The sequence below is a fragment of the Bos indicus x Bos taurus genome, chromosome 1 (genome assembly GCF_003369695.1).
Source record: "Bos indicus x Bos taurus breed Angus x Brahman F1 hybrid chromosome 1, Bos_hybrid_MaternalHap_v2.0, whole genome shotgun sequence".
In the NCBI taxonomy this organism is placed as follows: domain Eukaryota; kingdom Metazoa; phylum Chordata; class Mammalia; order Artiodactyla; family Bovidae; genus Bos; species Bos indicus x Bos taurus.
In genome coordinates this window covers 137651499-137675407 of record NC_040076.1, presented here as the reverse complement: position 1 = coordinate 137675407, position 23909 = coordinate 137651499, and the positions used below count along the sequence as shown (strand labels likewise).

Sequence of the window (23909 nt, the reverse complement as noted above, 5' to 3'; positions counted from 1 at the left end):
CCCAGGGATCAAACCCAGGTCTCCCACATTGCAGGTGGATTCTTTACCAGCTGAGCCACAAGGGAAGCCTGAGAATACTGGAGTGGGTAGCCTATCCCTTCTCCAGGGGAATTTTCTGACCCAGGAATCAAACTGGGGTCTCCTGCATCGCAGGCAGATTCTTTACCAGCTGGGTGGCCACCGCGAGTTTTCCAAATTTGCTGATATATTGAGTGCAGCACCTTAACAGCATCATCTTTTAGGATTTTAAATAGCTCAGATGGAATTTCATCACCTCCAGTAGCTTTGTTTGTAGTAATGTATTCTGGACTTCATACTCTAGGATGTCCAGCTCAGAAAGAAGGAGCACACCATCATGGTTTCCTGGGTCATTAAGATCTTAATTGTACAGTTCTTTTTATTCTTGCCACCTCTTCTTAATCTCTCCTGCTTCTTTTGGTCCTTGCTGTTTCTGTCCTTTATTATACCCACCCCTGCATGAAAATTTCCCTTGATATGTCCAATTTTCTTGAAGAGATTTTTAGTCTTTCCCATTCTATTATCTCCCCCTATTTTTGTTCTTATTCATTTAAGAAGGCCTTCTTATCTCTCCTTGCTATTCTCTGCAACTCTGAATTCAGTTTGGTATATCTATCCCTCTCTCCCTTGCTTTTTGCTTTTCTTCTTTCCTCAGGTATTTGTAAAGCCTCCTCATACAACCACTTTGCCTTTTTGCATTTCTTTTTCTTGGGGATGGTTTTGGTCACTGACTTTTGTACAGTTATGAACTTCTGTCCATAGTTCTTCAGGCACTCTGTCTACCAGATCTAATCCCTTGAATCTATTTGTCACCTCCATTGTAAAATCATAAGGGATTTGATTTGGGTCATATCTGGATGGCCTACTGGTTTCCCCTACTTTCTTCAATTTAAGCCTGAATTTTGCAATAAGTAGTTTATGGTCTGAGCCACATTTAGTGCCAAGATCTTGTTTTCACTGACTGTATAGAGATTCTCCACCTTTGGCTGCAAAGAACATAGTCAATCTGAATTTGATATTGACCATCTGATGATGTCCATTTGTAGAGTCACATCTAGTGTTGTTGGCAAAGTGTATATGCTATGATCAGCCTGTTCTCTTGACAAAAACTCTGTTAGCCTTTGCCCTGCTTTATTTTGTACCCCAAGGCAAAATTTGCATGTTAATCTGGGTATCTCATGACTTCTTACTTTTGCATTCCAATCCCTCTTTTTTTTTTATAAATTTATTTATTTTAATTGGAGGTTAATTACTTTACAATATTGTATTGGTTTTGCCGTACATCAACATGAATCCGCCATGGGTATATGATGAAAAGGACACCTTTTTTGAGTGTTAGTTCTAGAAGGTGTTGTAGGTCTTCATAGCACTTGTCAACTTCAGCTCGGCATCAGTTGTTGAGGTATAGATTTGGATCACTGTGATGTTGAATGGTTTGCTTGAAAAAAAACCCGAGATCATTCTGTTGTTTTTGAGATTGCACCCAAGTACTGTATTTTAGACTCTCTTATTGGGCTTCCATGGTAGTTCAGTTGGTAAAGAATCTGCCTGCGGTGCAGGAGACCCTGATTCAATTCCTGGGTTGAGAAGATCACCTGGAGAAGGGATAGGCTACTCACTCCAGTATTCTTGGGCTTCCCTGGTGGCTCAGATAGTAAAGAATCCTCCTGCAATGTCGGAGATCTAGGTTTGATCCCTGAGTTGGGAAGATCCCATGGAGGAGGTCATGACCACCCACTCCTGTATTCTTGCCTGGAGAATCCCCATGGACAGAGGAGCCTGGCAGGCTGCAGTCCGTGGGGTAACAAAAAGTCAGACATGACTGAGCAACTAAGCACACAGTATATTGACTGTGAGGGATACTCCATTTCTTCTAAAGGATTGTTGCCCACAGTAGGCAATATAATGGTCATGTGAATTAAACTCACCCATTCCCATCCATTTTAGTTCATTTAGTTCTAAGATGTCAGTGTTCAATCTTGCCATCTCCTGCTTGACCACATCCAATTCATGGACCTAACATTCCAGGTGCCTATACAGCATTGGAGAAGGCAATGGCACCCCACTCCAGTACTCTTGCCTGGCAAATCCCATGGACAAAAGAGCCTGGTGGGCTGCAGTCTATGGGTCGCTAAGAGTCAGATATGACTGAGCGGCTTCAGTTTTACTTTTCACTTTCATGCATTGGAGAAGGAAATGGCAACCCACTCCAGTGTTCTTGCCTGGAGAATCCCAGGGACGGGGGAGCCTGGTGGGCTGCCGTCTACAGGGTTGCACAGAGTCGGACACGACTGAAGTGACTTAGCATTAGCATGCAGCATTATTCTTTACTGCATTGGATTTTACTTTGACCTAGTGGTGACACATCCACAACTGAGTGTTGTTTCTGCTTTGGCCCAGCCTTTTCATTCTTCCTGGAGCTATTTCTCCACTCATCCTCATAGCATACCTACTGATCTGGGTGGGGATGTGGGGGTGGGGGCTCATCTTCAGGTGTCATATATTTTTGCCTTTTCATACTATTCATGGATTTCTCGAGGCAAAAACACTAATGGGATTTGCCATTCCCTTCTCCAGTGAAACACATTTTGCCAGAATTCTCCACTATGACCTGTCCATCTTGGGTGGCCCTGGATGGCCTGGCTCATAGCTTCATTGAGTTACACAAGGCTGTGACCCATGTGATCATTTTGGTTAGCTTTCTGTGATTTTTGTTTTCATTCCAAAGGCAGTGGTATTGTAGTTCTTGCTTATTCTGTCTGCCTTCTGATGGATGAGGATAAGAGGCAAGCTTCTTGATGGGAGACACTGACTATGGGGAAAACTGGGTCTTACTCTGGTAGAGGAGACAAATAGATTCAAGGGATTAGATATGGGAGACAGAGTGCCTGAAGAACTATGGACAGCACTTCATAACATTGTACAGGAGGTGGTGACCAAAACCATCTCAAAGAAAAAGAAATGCCAAGAAGGAAAAATGGTTGTCTGAGGAGGCCTTATAAATAGCTGAGAAAAGAAGAGAAACAAAAGGCAAAGGAGAAACAGAAAGATATACCCAACTGAATGCATAGTTCTAGAGAATAGCAAGGAGACAGCAGAAAACTTCTTAAGTGAATAATGCAAAGAAACAGAGGAAAATTATAGAATGGGAAAGACTAGTGATCTCTTCAAGCAAATTGGAGATACCAAGGGAACATTTCTTGCAAGGATGGGGCACAATAGAGGACAGAAATGGCAAGGAACTAACAGAAGCAGAAGAGATTAAAAGAGGTGGCAAGAATACACAGAAGAACTATACAAAAAAAGGCCTTAATGACCTAGATAACTACGGTAGTGTGGAAACTCACCTGGACCAGGCATCCTGTAGTGTGAAGTCAAGTAGGCCTTAGGAAGCATTACTACAAACAAAGCTAGTGGAGGTGATGGAATTCCAGTTGAGTTATTTAAAATCCTAAAAAAATGATGCTGTTAAAGTACTGTATTCATTATGAAAGCAAATTTAGAAAACTCAGCAATGGCCACAGGGCTGGAAAAATTCAGTTTTCATTCCAATCCTAAAGAAAGCAATGCCAAAGAATATGCCAACTACTGTATAATTGCGCTCATCTCACATCCTCAAGATAATGCTCAAAATCCTTCAAGCTAGGCTTTAACACTACATGAACTGAGAACTTTCAGATATACAAGCTGGATTTAGAAAAGGCAAAGGAACCAGAGATCAAATTGCCAAAATCCATTGGATCACAGAAAAAGGGAATTACAGAAAAAATCTACTCCTGCTTCATTGACTAGGTGAAAGCTTTTGTGTGAATCACAACAAACTGTGGGAAATTCTTCAAGAAATGGAAATACTACACCACCTTTACCTGCCTCCTGAGAAACTGGAGGCCAAGAAGTTCAAGAAGTAACAGTTCAAACTGGACATGGAACAATGTACTAGGGTCCAGATTGGGAAAGGAGTATGTCAAGGCGGTATATTGTCACCCTGCTTATTAAACTTATATACAGAGTACATTATGCAAAAATGCTGGGATAGATGAAGCACAAGCTGGAATCAAGATTCCCAGGAGAAATATCAACAACCTCAGATATGCAGATGGTACCACTCTAATGGCAGAAAGCAAAGAGGAATTAAAGGGCCTCTTGATGAGGGTGAGAGAGGAGAGTGAAAAGCTGGCTTAAAACTCAACATTGAAAAGACTAATTCATCACTTCATGGCTAATAGAAGGGGAAAAGTGTAGAACCCTTGGCAGATTTCCTTTTCCTAGGCTCCAAAATCAGTGCATACCATGACTACAGCCATGAAATTAAATGATGCTTGCTCCTTGGAAGAAAAGATATGACAAACCTAGTTCAGTTCAGTTCAGTTGCTCAGTCATGTCTGACTCTTTGCAACCCCATGGACTGCAGCACGCCAGGCTTCCCTGTCCATTACCAACTCCTGGCGCCTACTCAAACTCCTGTCCATTGAGTCAATGATGCCATCCAACTATCTCATCCTCTGTCATCCCCTTCTCCTCTCGTCTTCAATCTTTTCCAGCATCAGGGTCCTTCCCAATGAGTCAGTTCTTCACATCAGGTGGCCAAAATATTGGCAATTCAGCTTCAGCATCAGTCCTTCCAATGAATATTCAGAACTGATTTCCTTTAAGATTGACTGGTTGCATCTCATTGCAGTCCAAGGGACTCTCAAGAGTCTTCTCCAACACCACAGTTCAAACCTAGACAGCGTATTAAAAAAGGAGAGACATCACTTTGCCAACAGGGTCCACATAGTCAAAGCTATGGTTTTTCCAGTAGTCACGTAGATGTGAGAGTTGGACCATAGAGAAGGGGCTGAGTGCTGAAGAACTGATGCTTTCAAATTGTGGTGTTGGAAAAGACTTCTGAGAGTCCCTTGGGCAGCAAGAGATCAAACCAGTCAATCCTGAGGGAAATCAACCCTGAATATTCATTTGAAGGACTGATACTGAAGCTAAATCTCCAGTACTTTAGCCACCTGATGCAGAGTTAACTCATTGGAAAACACTCTGATACTGGGACAGATTGAGGTCAAGAGGAAAAGGGAATGACAGAAGATGAGATGGTTTGATGGCATCACTGACTAAATGGACATGAATTGAGCAAACTCAGGGAGATAGTGAAAGACTGGGAAGCCTGGCATGCTGCAGTCCATGGGCTGCAGAGATTTGGACACATCTTAATGAAGGAAATGGCAACCCACTCCAGTACTCTTGCCTGGAAAATCCCATGAACGGAGGAGCCTGGTAGGCTACAGTCCATGGGGTCGCAAAGAGTCGGACACGACTGAGCGACTTGACTAATACCTGAACAAGAACATACGATCATTTCCTCAGAGGCACTTAAAGACTCTTTCTTGTTTGTTTTAAAGCATCAGACTTCAGTATGCTTCAGTTGTGATGTATGCTATAATCTTACTTTTAATATGTTCCCAGCATTCTAAAGATGCAATGTTTCCCATGTTTATTGGTTTGTTTATTTCTCTTTGGAAAGGAGAACAAGGCAAAACTTGGTAAAACTCTTTAAAATTCCAGAGGGTGATGTGGATAACTGTCATTAATTAATTAACCCAAAGGGGCCTTGTCTTGTGCATTCAAAGAACCAATAACATCTCTGGATAAGTTCCTAGTTATCTGGGGAGTCACTTTATTTATAGCTTACTGTTGGTTTTAATTATAGTCTTGAAACTCAGGAAGCCTGCTCATGGGTAAAGGCCTCTATCTGACAAATTTCTTGCAATGCTGGGTGTACAACAGTATATAGAGTGGGTTGTGGAAGCTATGCGGAGAACTGTGCTTGACTTCTCAGGCCAAAGAAAGGTATTCAACAAATGGTCTGATTCTGATTAAGTCTCTGATCCTAAAGGATATTAATTTATGTCCATCCAGTCTGGTTATATCTTGACTTATATCTGAAAGGAGAGACTTGAACAATGAGTTGGGACATTTTCCCTGAGCAGTAATTCTGAGCAGACCAGGCACAGAGTCTTATCTCTTATAGAAAAGGTCTCTCTTTGCTATCACTCTTTTCTGGTCTATGGGTCTAGTGGTCCCAGAGTAAGGATGGCAGGTATCTTGGTTTGAGTTCTTCCAGAAGCTAATGCTGAAGCAAAGATTTAAATTCAAGTAGCTGAGCTATTTAAAATCCTAAAAGATGATGCTGTTAAAGTGTTGTACTCAATATGCCAGCAAATTTGGAAAAACTCAGCAGTGGCTATAGGACTAGAAAAGGTCAGTTTTCATTCCAATCCCAAAGAAGGGCAATGCCAAAGAATGTTCAAACTACCAAAAATTTTGCTGATTTCACATGCTAACAAAGTTATGCTCAAAATTCTTCAAGCTAGGCTTCAGCAGTATGTGAACTGATAATTTCCAGATATACAACCTGGGTTTTGAAGAAGCAGAGAAACCAGAGATCAAATTGACAACATTCATTGGAGCATGGGGAAAGCAAGGGAGTTCCAGAAAAACAGCTACTTCTGTTTCATTGACTGTACTAAAGCCTTTGACTGTGTGAATCACAACAAACTATGGAAGTTCTTAAAGAGATAGGAGAACCAGACCACCTTACCTGTCTCCTGAGAAACCTGTGTGTGGGTCAAGAAGCACAGTTCGAACTGGACATGGAACAATGGACTGGTTCAAAACTGGGAAGGGAGTATGACAGGGCTGTATATTGTCACCCTGCTTATTTCACTTAGATGCAGAGTACATCATGTGAAATGCTGGGCTAGATGAATTACAAGCTGTAATCAAAATTGCCAGGAGAAATATCAACAACCTAAGATATGCATATGATACCACTCTAGTGACCAAAAGTGAAGAAGAACTAAAGAGCCTTTTGATGAAGCTGAAACAGGAGAGTGAAAAAGCTGGTTTAGAACTCAACATTCAAAAAATGAAGATCATGGCATCTGGTCTCATTAGTTCACGGCAAATAGAAGGGGGAAAGTAGATACAGTGACAGATTTAATTTTTTTGGTCTCCAAAATCACTGTGGATGGTGACTGTACCCATGAAATTAAAAGACACTTGCTCCTTGTAAGGAAACCTAGACTGTATATTAAAAAGGAGAAACATCACTTTGCCAACAAAGGTCAATATAGTCAAAACTATGGTTTATCCAGTAGTCATAAATGGATGTGAGAGCTGGAGCATAAAGAAGGAGTTGAGCCCTGAAGAATAGATGCTTTTGATTTGTGGTACCGGAGAAGACTCTTAGAGTTCCTTGGACCACAAGGAGATCAAATGAGTCAATCCTGAAGGAAATCAACCATGAATATTCATAGGAAAGACTGCTGCTGAAGCTGAAGCTTCAGTACTTTGGCCACCTGATATGAAGAGCTGACTCACTGGAAAAGACTTGATGCTGGGAAAGATTCTGGGAAAGAAGACAAAAGGAGAAAGTGGTGGCAGAATATAAGATGGTTAGATAGCATCACCGACTCAATAGACATGAATTTGAGCAAACTCCAGGAGACAGTGGAAGACAGAGGAGCCTGGTGTGCTGCAGTCCATGGGGTCACAAAGAGTCACACATGACTTAGCAACTGCACAACAACAACAAGAACAACAATTCATCTAGTAGGTATTTCTAGGAAACAACAGTAGAAGAGTGGGGGACTGGGAGAGGGAAGCAGCCAAAAAGGGGTGTGTGATCAAGTCAGGGACTCCACTGTCAGCCAGAGCCACTCCCTGCTGGTCAGCTGTGGGCAGGTGCTCAGAGCACACCTCAGAGTTCTGCTGCCTGAAGGGCAATAGAGATGGGGTGTTATATCCTGCTTACCACTAGCTATTTTTTGAGGGCAGCTGTCTGAAATATGTACATCTTCCCCGACACATTCAGCCTGCTGTTGGCAGGTGCAGAGCAGGATTCAGCAACCAGAAAAAGCTCTCAAGCAAAGAGATTCAGGTTCTGCAGCTGAAATTGGGCAGGTGAACCCTGAACAGGTTAGAGCAGAACTTACATGGTCAGGGTCCAGATGACAGCAACTAAATAATAGATGCATGTATGTATCTATCAAGGTACAGGTGCCTGAAGTATACACAGAGAAGGGGCAGGCTTCTGCATGATGCAGTGAAATCCCTATGCACCCCTGTGGTATGTGGTAGTGTTCAGATTTATGTCTTGATATCAAGAGTGTAAGAATTAAATGGTGAGACTAAATGAAAATCTGGTGCCCAAAATTCAAACTTGAAGGAATCAATTTGTCCAAAGCATTAAATGTGTAATTAATGCTATCAGGTTATGGAAATGTAGAGATGGAAAGAGTACTGCTACTAGATAATAATAATAGTACATGTTTTGTAAGTGCCAGATACCCTGCCAAGTGTGAATCATGAATTATCTCATTTAGTCTTCACAGGTAGGTACCATTATCACCTTAATTCTTTTTTAAGTGAGAAAGCTGAGACACAGAGAGACTAAGTCACTTGTCCAGGTCTACACAGCTAAAGAAAATCGGAACCATCCTTATCTGACTTCTCCACTTTGCCAGTGGACGAATGGTATCACACTGGGCAGGGTCCTGTCCAAAGTCGCACTAATTGCTGTAGTCTGGGTTGGCACTAGAACCTGGGTTATGGATCCCTCCATGCTCCCTCCTGGCCTCATTTAATTATACACTAATATTTCACCTCTAGCTGCTCTGTCTGGGTGCTAACGAGGCATCGTGACAGGCGAATCTGGGAGAAATACCACAGAGGGCTCACCACGTACCTGTTTGCCTTCCATTGCTCCTCTCATCTCCTTGAAGGTTGAAGTGAATTCTCCAATGAAGTCATGTTTGCCATTGGAGTCCCAGTCCCATACTATGCACTGCAACAGAAAAGAAGTAATTTATTTTTTTTTTAAACTTAAGAATGTGTCCACAGCAGCTGAAGGCAATGAAAACTTTCTGGGTCAAAAGTCTAGGATTGCAGCCTGTGGAATGAGGTACGCCTTTGGTTTCCACTGGCTTTACTTAGCATTTTTTGCCATGATCTCCTAGAAGCCCTGTTCTACAATAGTGACTAATAATTTGCCCATTTTTCAGATAAGGCCAGTAAGACCAAAAGGAAATAAGTGACTTGCCAAAGGTACCACATAGTGAATGAAAAGTCTGGGATTTGAACGTATGTGTCCTGACTCCAACTCTAATGCTTTCCCCACAGCAGAGCCTGTGGTTTGCAAATGGGACCAGGTGCCTGAGTTCATGCCTGTAGCTTCCACAGTGGCAGCAACAATTTGATTATATGAATCACATTTTCTTTTTCTTTTTTTCTCTGAAGGCAAGAGAGCCAAAAAATGAGATCATTAATTGTACCCAAGCAAAAAATGGGTGAAAAACAGAGAGGTGAGTTACATTGGTTAAAAAGCAGGCATCCATCACAGTTAAGACACGACCTTCCAACAAGAGGGCTCCACCTAACAGTGCTAATGCTACTTTCTGGGCTCCCAAGTAACACTTTGCTGAGTAATGCAGATTAAATCAGTAGCCACCCCTCTGCTTGGTCACATGCTCTTAGATAAAGAGGGAGGCCCCATATTTTCTAGTGAGGAGGTTGGACCAGGGTCTCAAGCACTTCAAATGTCACTTCTACGTCTTAAACCAGGCATTTACAATCAGGAACCCCAGACCTCAGATAAGATCAAGGGAATAAATGAGACATTTACCTCAGAGGTTTTCCCTGGAATATTGGGGTACATGGGGCATCCTGGTTTTTTTTCTTTTTTTTGGATGAAGAACCTGCTGGTCAGTCCTTCCTGGCAAACTTGGTGTGTAAACCTATTTTCTGACTATGGGATACTGCACAGACCTAAAATGAAATATTGCCCCAAACAAAACATAATCTCCCCCTAAACTTATTCCTGGGCTTCCCTTGTGGCTCAGCTTGTAAAGAATCTGCATGCAATGCAGGAGACCTGGATTCAACACCTGGGTTGGGAAGATCTCCTGGGGAAGGGAAAGGCTATTCACTCCAGTATTCTGGCCTGGAGAATTCCATGGACTGTATAGTCCTTGAAGTTGCAAAGAGTTGGACATGACTGAGTGACTTTCACTTTCTTTCTTTTCTTTCAAACTTATTCCTACTCATTTATTTTCTGTCACAGTGGATTTATCAACATCCATCCAGTGGGTAACATCATTCAGGAAGCACACTGTGAACAGCACACTGTCAAACACTTGTCCACTGATTTCAGCTACTCACCACAGGGGTTTTTCTCTCTGTCAGTTCCTGCCCACTGACCCTGGCACTCACACAGTCATTACCTGGAGCCAGAAGCAAAGGAAAGCTTGTCCAGCTTGGACACAGAAAGAGAAAGAAGTGTGTTCCTGGGGCTCTTTTTTTTAGGCTCTTTTGCCCAGAAGTGAACTCAGCCCTGGGATACCTGAGTCTGATGGTCAGATACCCAGTCTTCTGTTTTGGGGAGAAGCAGATAAAAATGCAAAGGGGTCAAAACCAATAAGAGGAAGAGAAGAGAAAGCAGACTTTTCTACACTCCCTTGTGTCTTACTGTGTTTCTTTTTAACTCTTCCCTAGAATATAGGAAAAGCAGGAGAGTAGGATTGACATATGTAAATACTACCATGCGTAAAATAGATAGCTAGTGGGAAGCTGCTGTATATATAGCACAGGGCCCTCAGCTTTGTGTTCTGTGATGACCTAGATGGGTGGGATATAGGGAGGGCAGAGGTGCAAGAGGGTGGAGATATATGTATACTTATGGCTGATTTCATACTGTTCATGGGGTTCTCAAGGCAAGAATACTGAAGTGGTTTGCCATTCCCTTCTCCAGGTAGTGGAAGTGATGGAATTCCAGTTGAGCTATTTCAAATCCTGAAAGATGATGCTGTGAAAGTGCTGCACTCAATATGCCAGCCAATTTGGAAAACTCAGCAGTGGCCACAGGACTGGAAAAGGTCAGTTTTCATTCCAATCCCAAAGAAAGGCAATGCCAAAGAATGCTCAAACTACCACACAATTGCACTCATCTCACACGCTAGTAAAGTAATGCTCAAAATTCTCCAAGCCAGACTTCAGCAATACGTGAACCGTGAACTTCCTGATGTTCAAGCTAGTTTTAGAAAAGGCAGAGGAACCAGAGATCAAACTGCCAACATCCGCTGGATCATGGAAAAAGCAAGAGAGTTCCAGAAAAACATCTATTTCTGCTTTATTGACTATGCCAAAGCCTTTGACTGTGTGGATCACAATAAACTGTGGAAAATTCTTCAAGAGATGGGAATACCAGAGAACCAGACCTGCCTCTTGAGAAACCTATATACATGTCAGGAAGCAAGTTAGAACTGGACATGGAACAACAGACTGGTTCCAAATAGGAAAAGGAGTACGTCAAGGCTGTATATTGTCACCCTGCTTATTTAACTTATATGCAGAGTACATCATGAGAAAGGCTGGGCTAGAAGAAGCACAAGCTGGAATCAAGATTGCTGGGAGAAATATCAATAACCTCAGATATGCAGATGACACCACCCTTATGGCAGAAAGTGAAGGGGAACTAAAAAGCCTCTTGATGAAAGTGAAAGTGGAGAGTGAAAAAGTTGGCTTAGAGCTCAACATTCAGAAAGCTAAGACCATGGCATCCAGTCCCATCACTTCATGGGAAATAGATGGGGAAACAGTGGAAACAGTGTCAGACTTTATTTTTTTGGGCTCCAAAATCACTGCAGATGGTGACTGCAGCCATGAAATTAAAAGACGCTTACTCCTTGGAAGAAAAGTTATGACCAACCTAGATAGCATATTAAAAAGCAGAGACATTACTTTGCCAACAAAGGTCCATCTAGTCAAGGCTATGGTTTTTCCTGTGGTCGTGTATGGATGTGAGAGTTGGACTGTGAAGAAGGCTGAGCACTGAAGAATTGATGCTTTTGAACTGTGGTATTGGAGAAGACTCTTGAGAGTCCCTTGGACTGCAAGGAGATCCAACCAGTCCATTCTGAAGGAGATCAGCCCTGGGATTGCTTTGGAAGGAATGATGCTAAAGCTAAGACTCCAGTACTTTGGCCACCTCATGCGAAGAGTTGACTCATTGGAAAAGACTCTGATGCTGGGAGGGATTGGGGGCAGGAGGAGAAGGGGATGACAGAGGATGAGATGGCTGGATGGCATCACTGACTCGATGGACCTGAGTCTGAATGAACTCCGGGAGTTGGTGATGGATGGGGAGGCCTGGTGTGCTGTGATTCATGGGATCGCAGAGTCGGACACGACTGAGGGACTGAACTGAAATGATGGCTGATTTCACTTTGTTGTACAGCGGAAACTAACACATCATTGTAAAGCAATTATACTCCAATTAAAAAAAGAATATAGGCAAATTTTGGTTTGTCACTGAATCTGAAGCAGAACTATCACTTCTTCTCTGCCCTCTTTTAGGTTTCCCATCATGCTTCTGTTAGTTACTACCCTTCTTCCACCTGCTGCCATAACATTCAAGACGTTTGCTCTCTTTAGGGGCAGAACCACCCTGGGGTGGAGGATGAGTCAGGCCCAACAGGGCTCCAGGCCCCACCTCCTTGGGCGGGCACGACTGCTAACATAGGCTCTGCTTCTTCAATCAGTGTCATTTCTCATCACGGCAGTTGCAGAATTCTGTTTTAACCTTTTCAGAAGGGATCCCAGAGGAAGGAAGACACAGTGAGACATAAATATAAAAACACTATTTTCCTCTCTCTCCCTGCCATGAAGCTGGCTTATATGACAGCTCTGATGCAGCTGACAGAGGAATGCATCTTGGTGAAGAGTAAACAGATCAACTGCTCTGCAGAAAAGTTGAGACAGAGGCAGGGTTCTTGGTGTAAATCAATAAGGAAGCCTTGACAGACTGGTGAGAGAGCAGCAGCTCAAAACCATCTACAAGCCAGGAGGCCTTCTCGAGTTCTTAAGCTCACAGTGGAGTTTATCATCTTAAAATGTTTAAGCTTGATAGATGGTCTTATCAATGCCCTTGTTTACAGAGAAGGAAATTAATTAAAGAGAAGGGAAGTGACTCCTACAAGTTCATCCAGTACAGGATGGAGATGAAGTCCAGGTTTCCTACCTACCTAATTTCCAGCTGAACACAAAATATAAAATTACAATAATTGCAACACATATAGTGCTTACTATGTGCCAGAAACTGTTCTGAATACTTTATCCAGATTCATGTATTACCCAGAACAATTTATCATTATGCCCATTTTACAGATGAGGAAACCAAGGCACAGATAGGTGAAGTAAGTTTTCTAAGACTACACAGCTAACAATAGGTAATCTTTGAATGAAAAGAAGTTAAACTTCAGAGTTTGCTCTAACTGGTCATTTCATATGAACCCAAGCAATTTGTTTTTATGGTCTCTAATCCTGTACAATAATCTTGAAGTGACAATATTATTGTTATAATTTACAGATATTAGTCACAGGGTTCAGTTCAGTTCAGTTCAGTCGCTCAGTCATGTCTGACTCTTTGTGACCCCATGGACTGCAGCACTCCAGGCTTCCCTGTCTGTCACTATCTCCCGGAGCTTGCTCAAATTCACATGCATCACGTTGGTGATGCCATCCAACCATCTCATTCTCTGTTGTCCCTTTCTCCTCCTGCCTTCAATCTTTCCCAGGATCAGGGTCTTTTCAAGGAGTCAGTTGTTCACATCAGTGGCCAAAGTATTGGAGTTTCAGCTTCAGCATCAGTCCTTCCAAAGAATATTCAGGACTGATTTCCTTTAGGATGGACTGGTTGGATCTCCTTGCAGTCCAAGGGACTCTCAAGAGTTTTCTCCAACACCACAGTTCAAAAGGATCAATTCTTCAGTGCTCAGCCATCTTTATAGTCCAACTCTCACATCTATGCATGACTACATGGAAAAACCATAGTTTCAACTAGATGGACCTTTGTCAGCAAAGTAATGTTTCCACTTTTTAATATGTTGACTAGGTTGGTCATAGCTTTTCTTTCAATGAGCAAGCACCTTTTAATTTCATGGCTGCATTCACCATCTGCAGTGATTTTGGAGCCTCCAAAAATAAAATCTCTGTTTCCATTGTTTCCCCATCTATTTGCCATGAAGTGGTGGGACTGGGTGCCATGATCTTAGTTTTTTGAATGCTGAGTTTTAAGCCAGCTTTCCCACTCTCCTCTTTAACTTTCATCAGGAGACTCTTTAGGTCCTCTTTGCTTTCTGCCATAGGGGTGGTGTCATCTGCGTAGGTTATTGGTATTTCTCCCCACAATCTTGATTCCAGCTTGTGCTTCACCCAGTCTGACATTTCACATGATGTACTCTGCATATAAGTTAAATAAGCAGGGTGACAATATACAGCCTTGACTCACTCCTTTCCCAATTTGGAACCAGTCTGTTGTTCCATGTCTGGTTCCAACTGTTGCTTCTTGACCTGCATACAGATTTCTCAGGAGGCAGGTAAGGTGGTCTGGTATTCCCATCTCTTGAATTTTCCACAGTTTTTCTGTGATCTACACAGTCAAAGGCTTTGGTGTAATCAATAAAACATTTGTTTTTTGGTATTCTCTTAACTTTTTTGATGATCCAACGAATGTTGGCAATTTGACCTCTGATGCCTCTGCCTCTTCTAAAACCAGCTTGAACATCTGGAAGTTCACAGTTCATGTACTGTTGAAGCCTAGCTTGGAGAATTTTGAGCATTACTTTGCTAGCCTGTGAGATGGTGCAGTTGTGCAGTAGTTTGAACATTCTTTGGCATTACCTTTCTTGGGATTGGAATGAAAACTGACCTTTTCCAGTCCTGTGGCCACTGCTGAGTTTTCCAAATTTGCTGGCATATTAAGTGCAGCACTTTACCAGCATCACCTTTTAGGACTTGAAATAGCTCAACTGGAATTCAATCACCTCCACTAGCTTTTTTTTGTAGTGATGCTTCCTAGGGTCCACTTGACTTTGCATTCCAGGATGTCTGGCTCTAGGTGAGTGATCACACCATCGCAGTTATCTGGGTCATGATCTTTTCTGTATAGTTCTTCTGTGTATTCTTGCCATCTCTTCTTAATATCTTCTACTTCTGTTAGGTCCATAACATTTTTGTCCTTTATTGTGCCCATCTTTGCATGAAATATTCCCTTTGTATCTCTAATTTTCTTGAAGAGATCTCTAGTCTTTCCAAGTCTATTGTTTTCCTCTATTTCTTTGCATTGATCACTTACGAAGGCTTTCTTATATATCCTTGCTATTCTTTGGAACTCCGCATTCAGATAGATATATCTTTCCTTTTCTCCTTTGCGTTTACCTTCTCTTCTTTTCTCAGCTATTTGTAAGGCCTCCTCAGACAACCATTTTGCTTTTTGCATTTCTTTTTCTTGGGGATGGTCTTGATCACTGCCTCCTGTACAATGTCACCACCCTCCAACCATAGTTCTTCAGGCACTCTATTAGATATAATTCCTTGAATCTATTTGTCACTTCCACTGTATAATCATAAGGGATTTGATTTACATCATATCTGAATGATTTAGGTGTTTTCCCTACTTCCTTCAAGTTAAGTCTGAATTTTACAATAAGGAGTTCATGATCTGAGCCACAGTCAGCTCCTGGTCTTGTTTTTGCTGACTGTATAGAGCTTCTCCATGTTTGGCTGCAAAGAATATAATCAAACTGATTTCAGTATTGACCATCTGGTGAGGTCCTTGTGTAGTCTTCTCTTGTGTTGTTGGAAGAGGGTGGTTGCTATGACCAGTGTGTTCTCTTGGCAAAACTGTTAGGCTTTGCCCTGCTTCATTTTTTATTCCAAGGCCAAATTTGCCTTTTACTCCAGGTATCTCTTGACTTACTACTTTTGCATTCCAGTCCTTTATGATGAAATGGACACCTTTTTGGGTTGTTAATTCTAGAATGTTTTGTAGGTCTTCATAGAACCATCATCATTACTGACGGGCATAGACTTGGATTACTGTGATGTTGAATGGCTCGCCTTGGAAATGAACAGAGACCATTTTGTTCCTGTTGGGAGAGCTTCCTTTTGGGAGAGACTGACTGTAGGGGAAAGAGTCTTGTTCTGATGGGCAGGACCATGCTCAGCAAATCTTTACTCCAATTTTCTGTTGATGGGTGGGGCTGTGTTCCCTTCCAGTTGTTTGACCTGAGACCAAACTATGGTGGAAGTAATGAAGATAATGACAACCTCCTTCAAAAGGTCCTGGGCATGCACTGCCACACTCAGTGCCCCAACCCTGCAGCAGACCCCTGCTGTCCCATGCCAGAGACTCCTGGACACTCACAGGCAAGTCTGGCTCAATCTCTTGTAGGGTCACTGCTCCTTCCTCCTGGGTCCTGGTGTGCACAAAGTTTTCTTTGTGCCCTCCAAGAGTCTTTTCCCCCACTCCTGTGTAAGTTCTGTAATCAAATCCCACTGACCTCCAAAGTCAAATTACCTAGGGGTTCTCAGTCCCTTCTCCAGATCTCCAAGTTAGGAAATCTGCTGTGGGTCTTATAATTTTCTTAACAGTGAGAGAATTTCTTTGGTATAATTGTTTTGCAGTTTGTGGGCCGTCTGCTTGGTGGCTATATGGTGGAGTTAATGGTGACCTCCTCCAAGAGGGCTTATGCCACAGAGTGTGTGACCAGGTCTCCTACACCTAGAGCGCTTGCCACTGCATCAAGCCACTGGTGACTTGTACTTCCACAGGAGACACTCAAACACAGTTCTGGCTCAGTCTCTGTGGGGTCTCTGGGTCCTGGTGCACACAAGCTTTTGTTTGAGCCCTCCCCTCTGAGCTTCTCTAGCGCATATGAGGTTTGATTTTCAATGTGATTTCACCCCTCCTTCCATCTTGCTGGGGCTTTTCCTTTGCCCTTGGACATGGGTTATTTTTTCTTGGTGGGATCCAACATTCTCCTGTCGATGGATGTTCAGCAGTGAGTTTTAATTTTGGAGTTCTCACAGGAGAAGATGAGCGCATGTTCTGCTGCTGCTGCTGCTAACTCGCTTCAGTCGTGTCCGACTCTGTGGGACCCCATAGATGGCAACCCACTAGGCTCCTCCGTCCCTGGGATTCTCCAGGCAAGAGTACTGGAATGGGTTGCCATTTTCTTCTCCAATGCATGAAAATGAAAAGTGAAAGTAAAGTCACTTAGTCGTATCCAACTCTTAGTGACCCCATGGACTGCAGCCCACTAGGCTCCTCCGTCCATGGGATTTTCCAGGCAAGAGTACTGGAGTGGGGTGCCATTGCCTTCTCCACATGTCCTTCTACTCCACCTTCGTAGGCTCCACATTGGTTACAGGCTTAGAGAGATTAAAGACTTGACTAGACATATAGAAAGTGACAAAGATGGATTTTATTTCTTTTTCTTGTCCAATTGCTCTGACATGGACTTTCAACATTATGTTGAAATAATCTCTAATTTTTTGAGCATTTTTACCATGAAAAGTTTTTGAATTTTGTCGACACAGAATTGCTAAAGCAATCTTGAGAGAAAGAATGAGGCTGAAGATGTCACTTCCTGATTTCAAAATATATTATAAAGCCATAGGAATTAAAACATCATGGTACTCCCATAAAGACAGATCTGTAGGCCAATGGAACAGAATAGATACCCCAGAAATAGCCATGCATGTATGGTCAGCTGATGTTTGACAAGGTGTCATGAATACACAGTGGGAAAATGTAGTTCCTTCAACAGGTGATTTTTTGAAAATTGAATATCTCCATGCCAAAAAAATGAAATTGAATCCCTACCTTACATCATACATAAAAATCAACTCAAAATGGGTTGAAGGCTTAACCATGAGACTTGAAACTGTAAAACTCCTAGAAAAAAGACACAGGGGAAAATATTCTTGACGTTTGCCTAGGCAATGCTTTCTTGGCTATGATACCAAAAGCACAAGCAACAAAAGCAAAAATAGACAAGTGGGACTACATCAAACTCCTACAGGAATTATAAAAATCTTCTGCATAGCAAAGGAAACCATAAATAAAGTGAAAAGTATCCTACAGAATGGGAGAAGATATTTTCAAACTGTATATCTAATAAGGGATTAATTTCCAAAATATATAAGGAAATCCTACAACTCATTACCAAAAAATTCCCCAATAACCTGATTTAAAAATTGTCAAAGAACTTGAACAGATGTTTCTCCAAAGAAGATATACAAATGGCCAACAGGTAGATGAAAATATGCTCATAGTCATTAACTACTAGGAAATTCAAATCAAAATGACAGTGAGATACAATCTCATATCTATTAGGATAACAGTTATTTAAAAAATGCAAAAGATAACAATTGTTGACAAAGATATGGAAAAATTCAAGCCCTTGTAATGGTTGGTGGGGACATAAAACAATGCAGCATCCATGGAAAAGAGTACAGTGGTGGTTCCTTAAAAAATTAAAAATAGAACCACTACATGATCCAACAATCTCATTTTTGTGTATACATTCAAAGAACTGAAGTCAAGATCCCAAATGAAGATACCTTCATTCCCATGTTAACTTTAGCAGCATTATTCATGATAGCTAAGATATGAAAACAACCCAGGTGTATGACTAATGAAAATGTGGTATACCTGTACAATAGAATATTATTCAGCCTTAGAGATTGACTCAAGATGGCAGAATAGAAGGATGTGCACTCATCTTCTCCTGTGAAAGCACCAAAATTGCAACTTTTGAACAACTATTGACAGAAGGATGCTGGAACTCACCAAAAAGACATACCACTTGTCCAAAGACAAAGGAGAAACTGCAGTGAGATGGTAGGAGGGGGTGCAATCATAATAAAATCAAATTCCTTCATGCTCAATAGGTGACCTACAAATTGCAGAACAATAATACCAAAAAAGCTCTCCCACTGTTGTGAGGGTTCTGAGTCCCACCTCAGGCTTCCCAGCCTAGAGATCTGGCAAAGGGACTAGGAATCTCCAGAGAATTTGACTTTGAAGGCCAGTGGGATTTGACTACAGACCTTTCAAAGGACCAAGGGAAACAGAGATTCCACTTTTGGGGGGCACAAACAAAATCTTGTGTGCACCAGGTCCCAGGGGAAAGGAGTAGTGAACCCACAGGAGACTAAACCAGACCTATCTTCTAGTGTTGTAAAGTCTCCTGTGGAGGCATGCATCAGTAGTGGCTCACTGTGGGGATGGGGGCACTGGCAGCAGCAGCTCTGGGAAGTGCCCCTTGGCATGAGCTCTCTCAGAGGTCACCATTAACCCTACCATAAAGCATGTAGACCTCAGGGTTGGGTCACCTCAGGCAAAACAACTAATAAGGAAGGAGTAAGCCCCACCCATCAGCAGACAATCAGATTGAAGTTTTACTGATCATGGCCCTACCCACCAGAGCAAGACCCAATTTTTCCCACTGCTACTTCCTCCCATCAGGAAGCTTACACAAGGCCCTTAGCCTCATCCATCAAAGGACAGACAGAAGAAGCAAGAACAACAATTTTCCTTTTACCAGAAGAAAAATCACATCACAGAAAGTTAACCAAAATGAAAAGGCAGCAGATTATGTCCCAGGTGAAGGGACAAGATAAAGCATCAGAAAAACAACTAAACGAAGTGAAGATAGGCATCCTTCCAGAAAAGAAAATCAGAATAATGATAGTGAAGATGATCCAGGATCTTGGAAAAAGAATAGAGAAGATGCAAGGAGTGTTTATAAACACCTAGAAGAACCAAAGAACAAACAAGCAGATGAAAAATACACTGGAAGGAATGAGTAGCAGAATAACTGAGGCAGAAGAATGGATATGTGACCTGGAAGACAGGTCACAGAATGGTAGAAATCACTGCTGCAAAACAGAATATAGAAAAAGGAATGAAAGAAAAAAGACTGTCGACAGTCTAAGAGACCTCTGGGACAACATTAAATACATCAATATCTACATTATAGGGGTCCCAGGAGGAGAAGATAGGGAGAAAAGATCTGAGAAAATATTTGAAGAAATAATTGTTGAAAAGTTCCCTAACACGGTAGAGGAAATAGTCAACTCCAGGAAATGCAGAGTGTCCCAGGCAGGATAAACCCAAGGAAGAATACACCGAGACACATAGCAATCAAATTGCCAAAATTAAAGGCAGAGATAAAATATTAAAAATGGGGAAAATGATAAAATAACATACAAGGGAACTCTCATAAGGTTATGAGCTGATTTCTCAATAGAAACTCTACAAGCCATAAGGGAATAGCATAATATACTTAAAGTGATGAAAGGGAAGAACCTACAACCAAGAATACTTTACCCAGCAAGACTCTCATTCTGATTTGGCAGAGAAATCAAAGGCTTTACAGATAAGCAAAAGTTAAGAGAATTTGGCACCACCAAACCAGCTTTATCAGCAATGCTAAAGGAACTTCTCTAGGAAGGAAACACAGAGAAGGAAATGACCTACAAAAAGTAAACCCCATAAATTAAGAAAATAGTAATAGGATCATATATATTGATAATTACCTTAAATGTAAATGGATTAAATGCACCAACCAAAATACCTAGGCTGGCTAAGTGAATGAAAACATGTACATGTATGCATTTCTACTTATCATATCACTCTACTTAACCCCCTAAATTGTATGTAGTTATTTTATATTTTTGGAGAAGGAAATGGCAACCCATTCCAGTATCCTTGCCTGGGAAATCCCATGGACAGAGTAGCCTGGCAGGCTGCAGTTCAGGGTGTCACAAGAGTTGGACATGACTTAGCAACTAAACACTGCCACCATTTTATATTGTTAGGTTAATCATGCTTCCATTATGACTTGGAATTATCTTTTATTTTTTGTCATATTACTGATTGTGAAAACTGATAAGCATCTTTTAATATTGTGATTTTGTAACTATCATGAGTGGTCAACAGAAAATAATAGACTTCTATATCAATAAAACTATCATTTAATAGAAAAACCTGTAAACACTTTTTAAAATCCAGATGCACATTAGAATTATCTTGGAATTTTTTGAAAAATGCAAGTGCCCAGGTATTTTTTTTCCCCCAAAGCTCCAGATGTGATTCTAATGAGCATGGTGTTTTTTAAAGTATCTTTGATATTAATTTCTAATATTGATATTAGCTCCTCATTTATACGCTTTCTTCTCTGCAATCACCCTCTGTGTCTTTTCAGTCTTTTAAATTTATTGAGGCTTTCAATGGCTAAGTCAAAGATTTTTCTTGGTAAATGTCACATTGCACTTGAAAATATGTGGGTTTTTCTCAAATATCTTCTGATATTGATTTCTAACATAATTCCACAGTAGTAGAACATATTCTGTATAATTTCAATACTTTTAAACCATGAAATTTTTGCACCTTGTTTTACGTCCCTATATGTGTTCCAGTGTCTTCTGGTTTATAGTCTATAAGAACTTGAGTAGAATTTGTATCCTGCTGTTGTGTGAAAATTGTATAAATCTTATGTTGATCTGGTCATAGTGCTTTTCAGATCTACTATGTCCTTCTACTTTTCTGTCTATTGATCCTATTAATTTTTGAGAGTTTGATATTGAAACTTCAGCTAAAAATCTTATCTACTTAAAAATAATTATATAGTGGAGCTATATGTAACTTTCTTCTGTATTTTCCAAGTCTCTTGTAAATGTGCTACCATAGTTTTGTAATTAAATTTTTTTTAAAGGAGTATTATTCAGCCTTAAAGAAGAAAACCTTCCCATTTGTAACATGGATGGACATTATGTTAACTGAAATAAGCCAGTTACTGATGGATGACAGTGCCTGATTCCACTTTTATGAGGCATCTATAACAGTCAAACTCATAGAAGCAGATAATACAATAGAGGCTGCTGAGGTGTGGGGGAAATTGGGTGCTTTTGTAGTGTGTACAAAGTTTTAGTCACTCAAGTTACTTAGCTCTAGAGACCTGCTGTACAACACTGTGCCTATAGCTTATAATATAGTGCTGTGCACTTCAAAACTTGTTAAGAGTGTAGATCTCACATCACATGTTTATATCACAAAACAAGCCAAAGGGACATAAAGAAACATTGGGATGTGTAGGATCTGTCTTTTACCTTGATTCTGGTGATGGTTTCACAGGTTCAAATTAATAAAATTATATGCATTAAATATGTATAATTCTTTATATGTCAATTAAATAAAGCTGTCAAAGAATTTCAAAGTAGAGATTTTCCTTGACAATCTGGGTGGGTCTGATATAATCAGTTGAAAGACTTAAGAGCAGAATGAGGCTTCCCTGAGGGAGGAGAAATTTTGCCTTGGGATCATAACTTAACTTTAGTCCCACTACAGGGTTCCAGTCTGATCTTCCTGAGGGGCTGCTCTAGGGATTTCAGACTTGTGCAGCTAGCCCTCCACAACAGCATAAGTTAGTTTCTTGCAATAAATCTATTAATGTCTATTTTCCACTGATTCTGTTTCTCTGGTTAACCTGGCCTATGCACCTTCTCTCACCTTCTGCCTTGACATTCATACCTTCATGTGAGTTTTCAGTGACAATTGGTCTTCTTGTACTGATGGAATTCGTCAAGGCTGTATATTGTCACCCTGTTTATTTAACTTATATGCAGAGTACATCATGAGAAACGCTGGACTGGAAGAAACACAAGCTGGAATCAAGATTGCTGGGAGAAATATCAATAACCTCAGATATGCAGATGACACCACCCTTATGGCAGAAAGTGAAGAGGAACTAAAAAGCCTCTTGATGAAAGTGAAAGTAGAGAGTGAAAAAGTTGGCTTAAAGCTCAACATTCAGAAAATGGAAGATCATGGCATCCGGTCCCATCACTTCATGGGAAATAGATGGGGAAACAGTGGAAACAGTGTCAGACTTTATTTTTCTGGGCTCCAAAATCACTGTAGATGGTGACTGCAGCCATGAAATTAAAAGACGCTTACTCCTTGGAAGGAAAGTTATGACCAACCTAGATAGCATATTCAAAAACAGAGACATTACTTTGCCAACAAAGGTTCGTCTAGTCAAGGCTATGGTTTTTCCTGTGGTCATGTATGGATGTGAGAGTTGGACTTTGAAGAAGGCTGAGTGCTGAAGAATTGATGCTTTTGAACTGTGGTGTTGGTTAAGACTCTTGAGAGTCCCTTGGACTGCAAGGAGATCCAACCAGTCCATTCTGAAGGAGATCAGCCCTGGGATTTCTTTGGAAGGAATGATGCTAAAGCTGAAACTCCAGTACTTTGGCCACCTCATGCAAAGAGTTGACTCATTGGAAAAGACTCTGATGCTGGGAGGGATTGGGGGCAGGAGGAGAAGGGGATGACAGAGGATGAGATGGCTGGATGGCACCACTGACTTGATGGACGTGAGTCTGAGTGAACTCCGGGAGCTGGTGATGGACAGGGAGGCCTGGTGTGCTGAGATTCATGGGGTTGCAAAGAGTTGGACACGACTGAGAAACTGATCTGATCTGATCTGATTGAACCCTTAACTTTGTCCTGGGTATTATTCTAAGCTCTGGTACTTAATCTTCACAGTAACGCCATTAGTGGGACACTATTATTGTCATCTGCACTTTACAGATAAGGAAGCTTAGACACAGAGAGAGGAATGATCTACTGTTATGGAATATTTTGGTGTTTAAACTACAACTGGCTTTGAGATCCAAGTTCTTGGGATCTGAATGTGATTCATTTCCTGGAAGGCCAGGACGAGCTAGCCATCCAAACTGTGTTTATGAAACTACATAACTGTAGCTCATCACTGCAGAGTCCTTATAGTAAATGGAATCTATTCTTCTTCCCTTGCTTTTAAAATTTTACATATGTTTAACATTGTAACCTGTCATTTGTCCAGGTAAAGTAGGGTTCACGGCTGACTTTCTCTAGGCTCTTCGATTATACCATCCCCAAAGCTTCCAGTGCAATCTGTTTATATCTGCTTTGACGTGTCTCTGGCTACCTGATCACCACTGGTCTA

The 23909-nt window shown here is 41.3% G+C and overlaps 1 protein-coding gene across 3 annotated transcripts in view; it reads right to left on the bottom strand.

Annotated features, from left to right (window-relative positions):
- Window positions 1–23909, bottom strand: part of CPNE4 (copine 4) — a 681945-nt gene that overhangs the window by 45965 nt on the left and 612071 nt on the right. For all 3 annotated transcript variants that reach the window (XM_027546045.1, XM_027546065.1, XM_027546054.1), the window contains exon 8: window positions 8759–8857. In XM_027546045.1, coding sequence (XP_027401846.1) covers window positions 8759–8857 — 99 coding nt within the window. The remainder of the gene's footprint in view (window positions 1–8758; window positions 8858–23909) is intronic.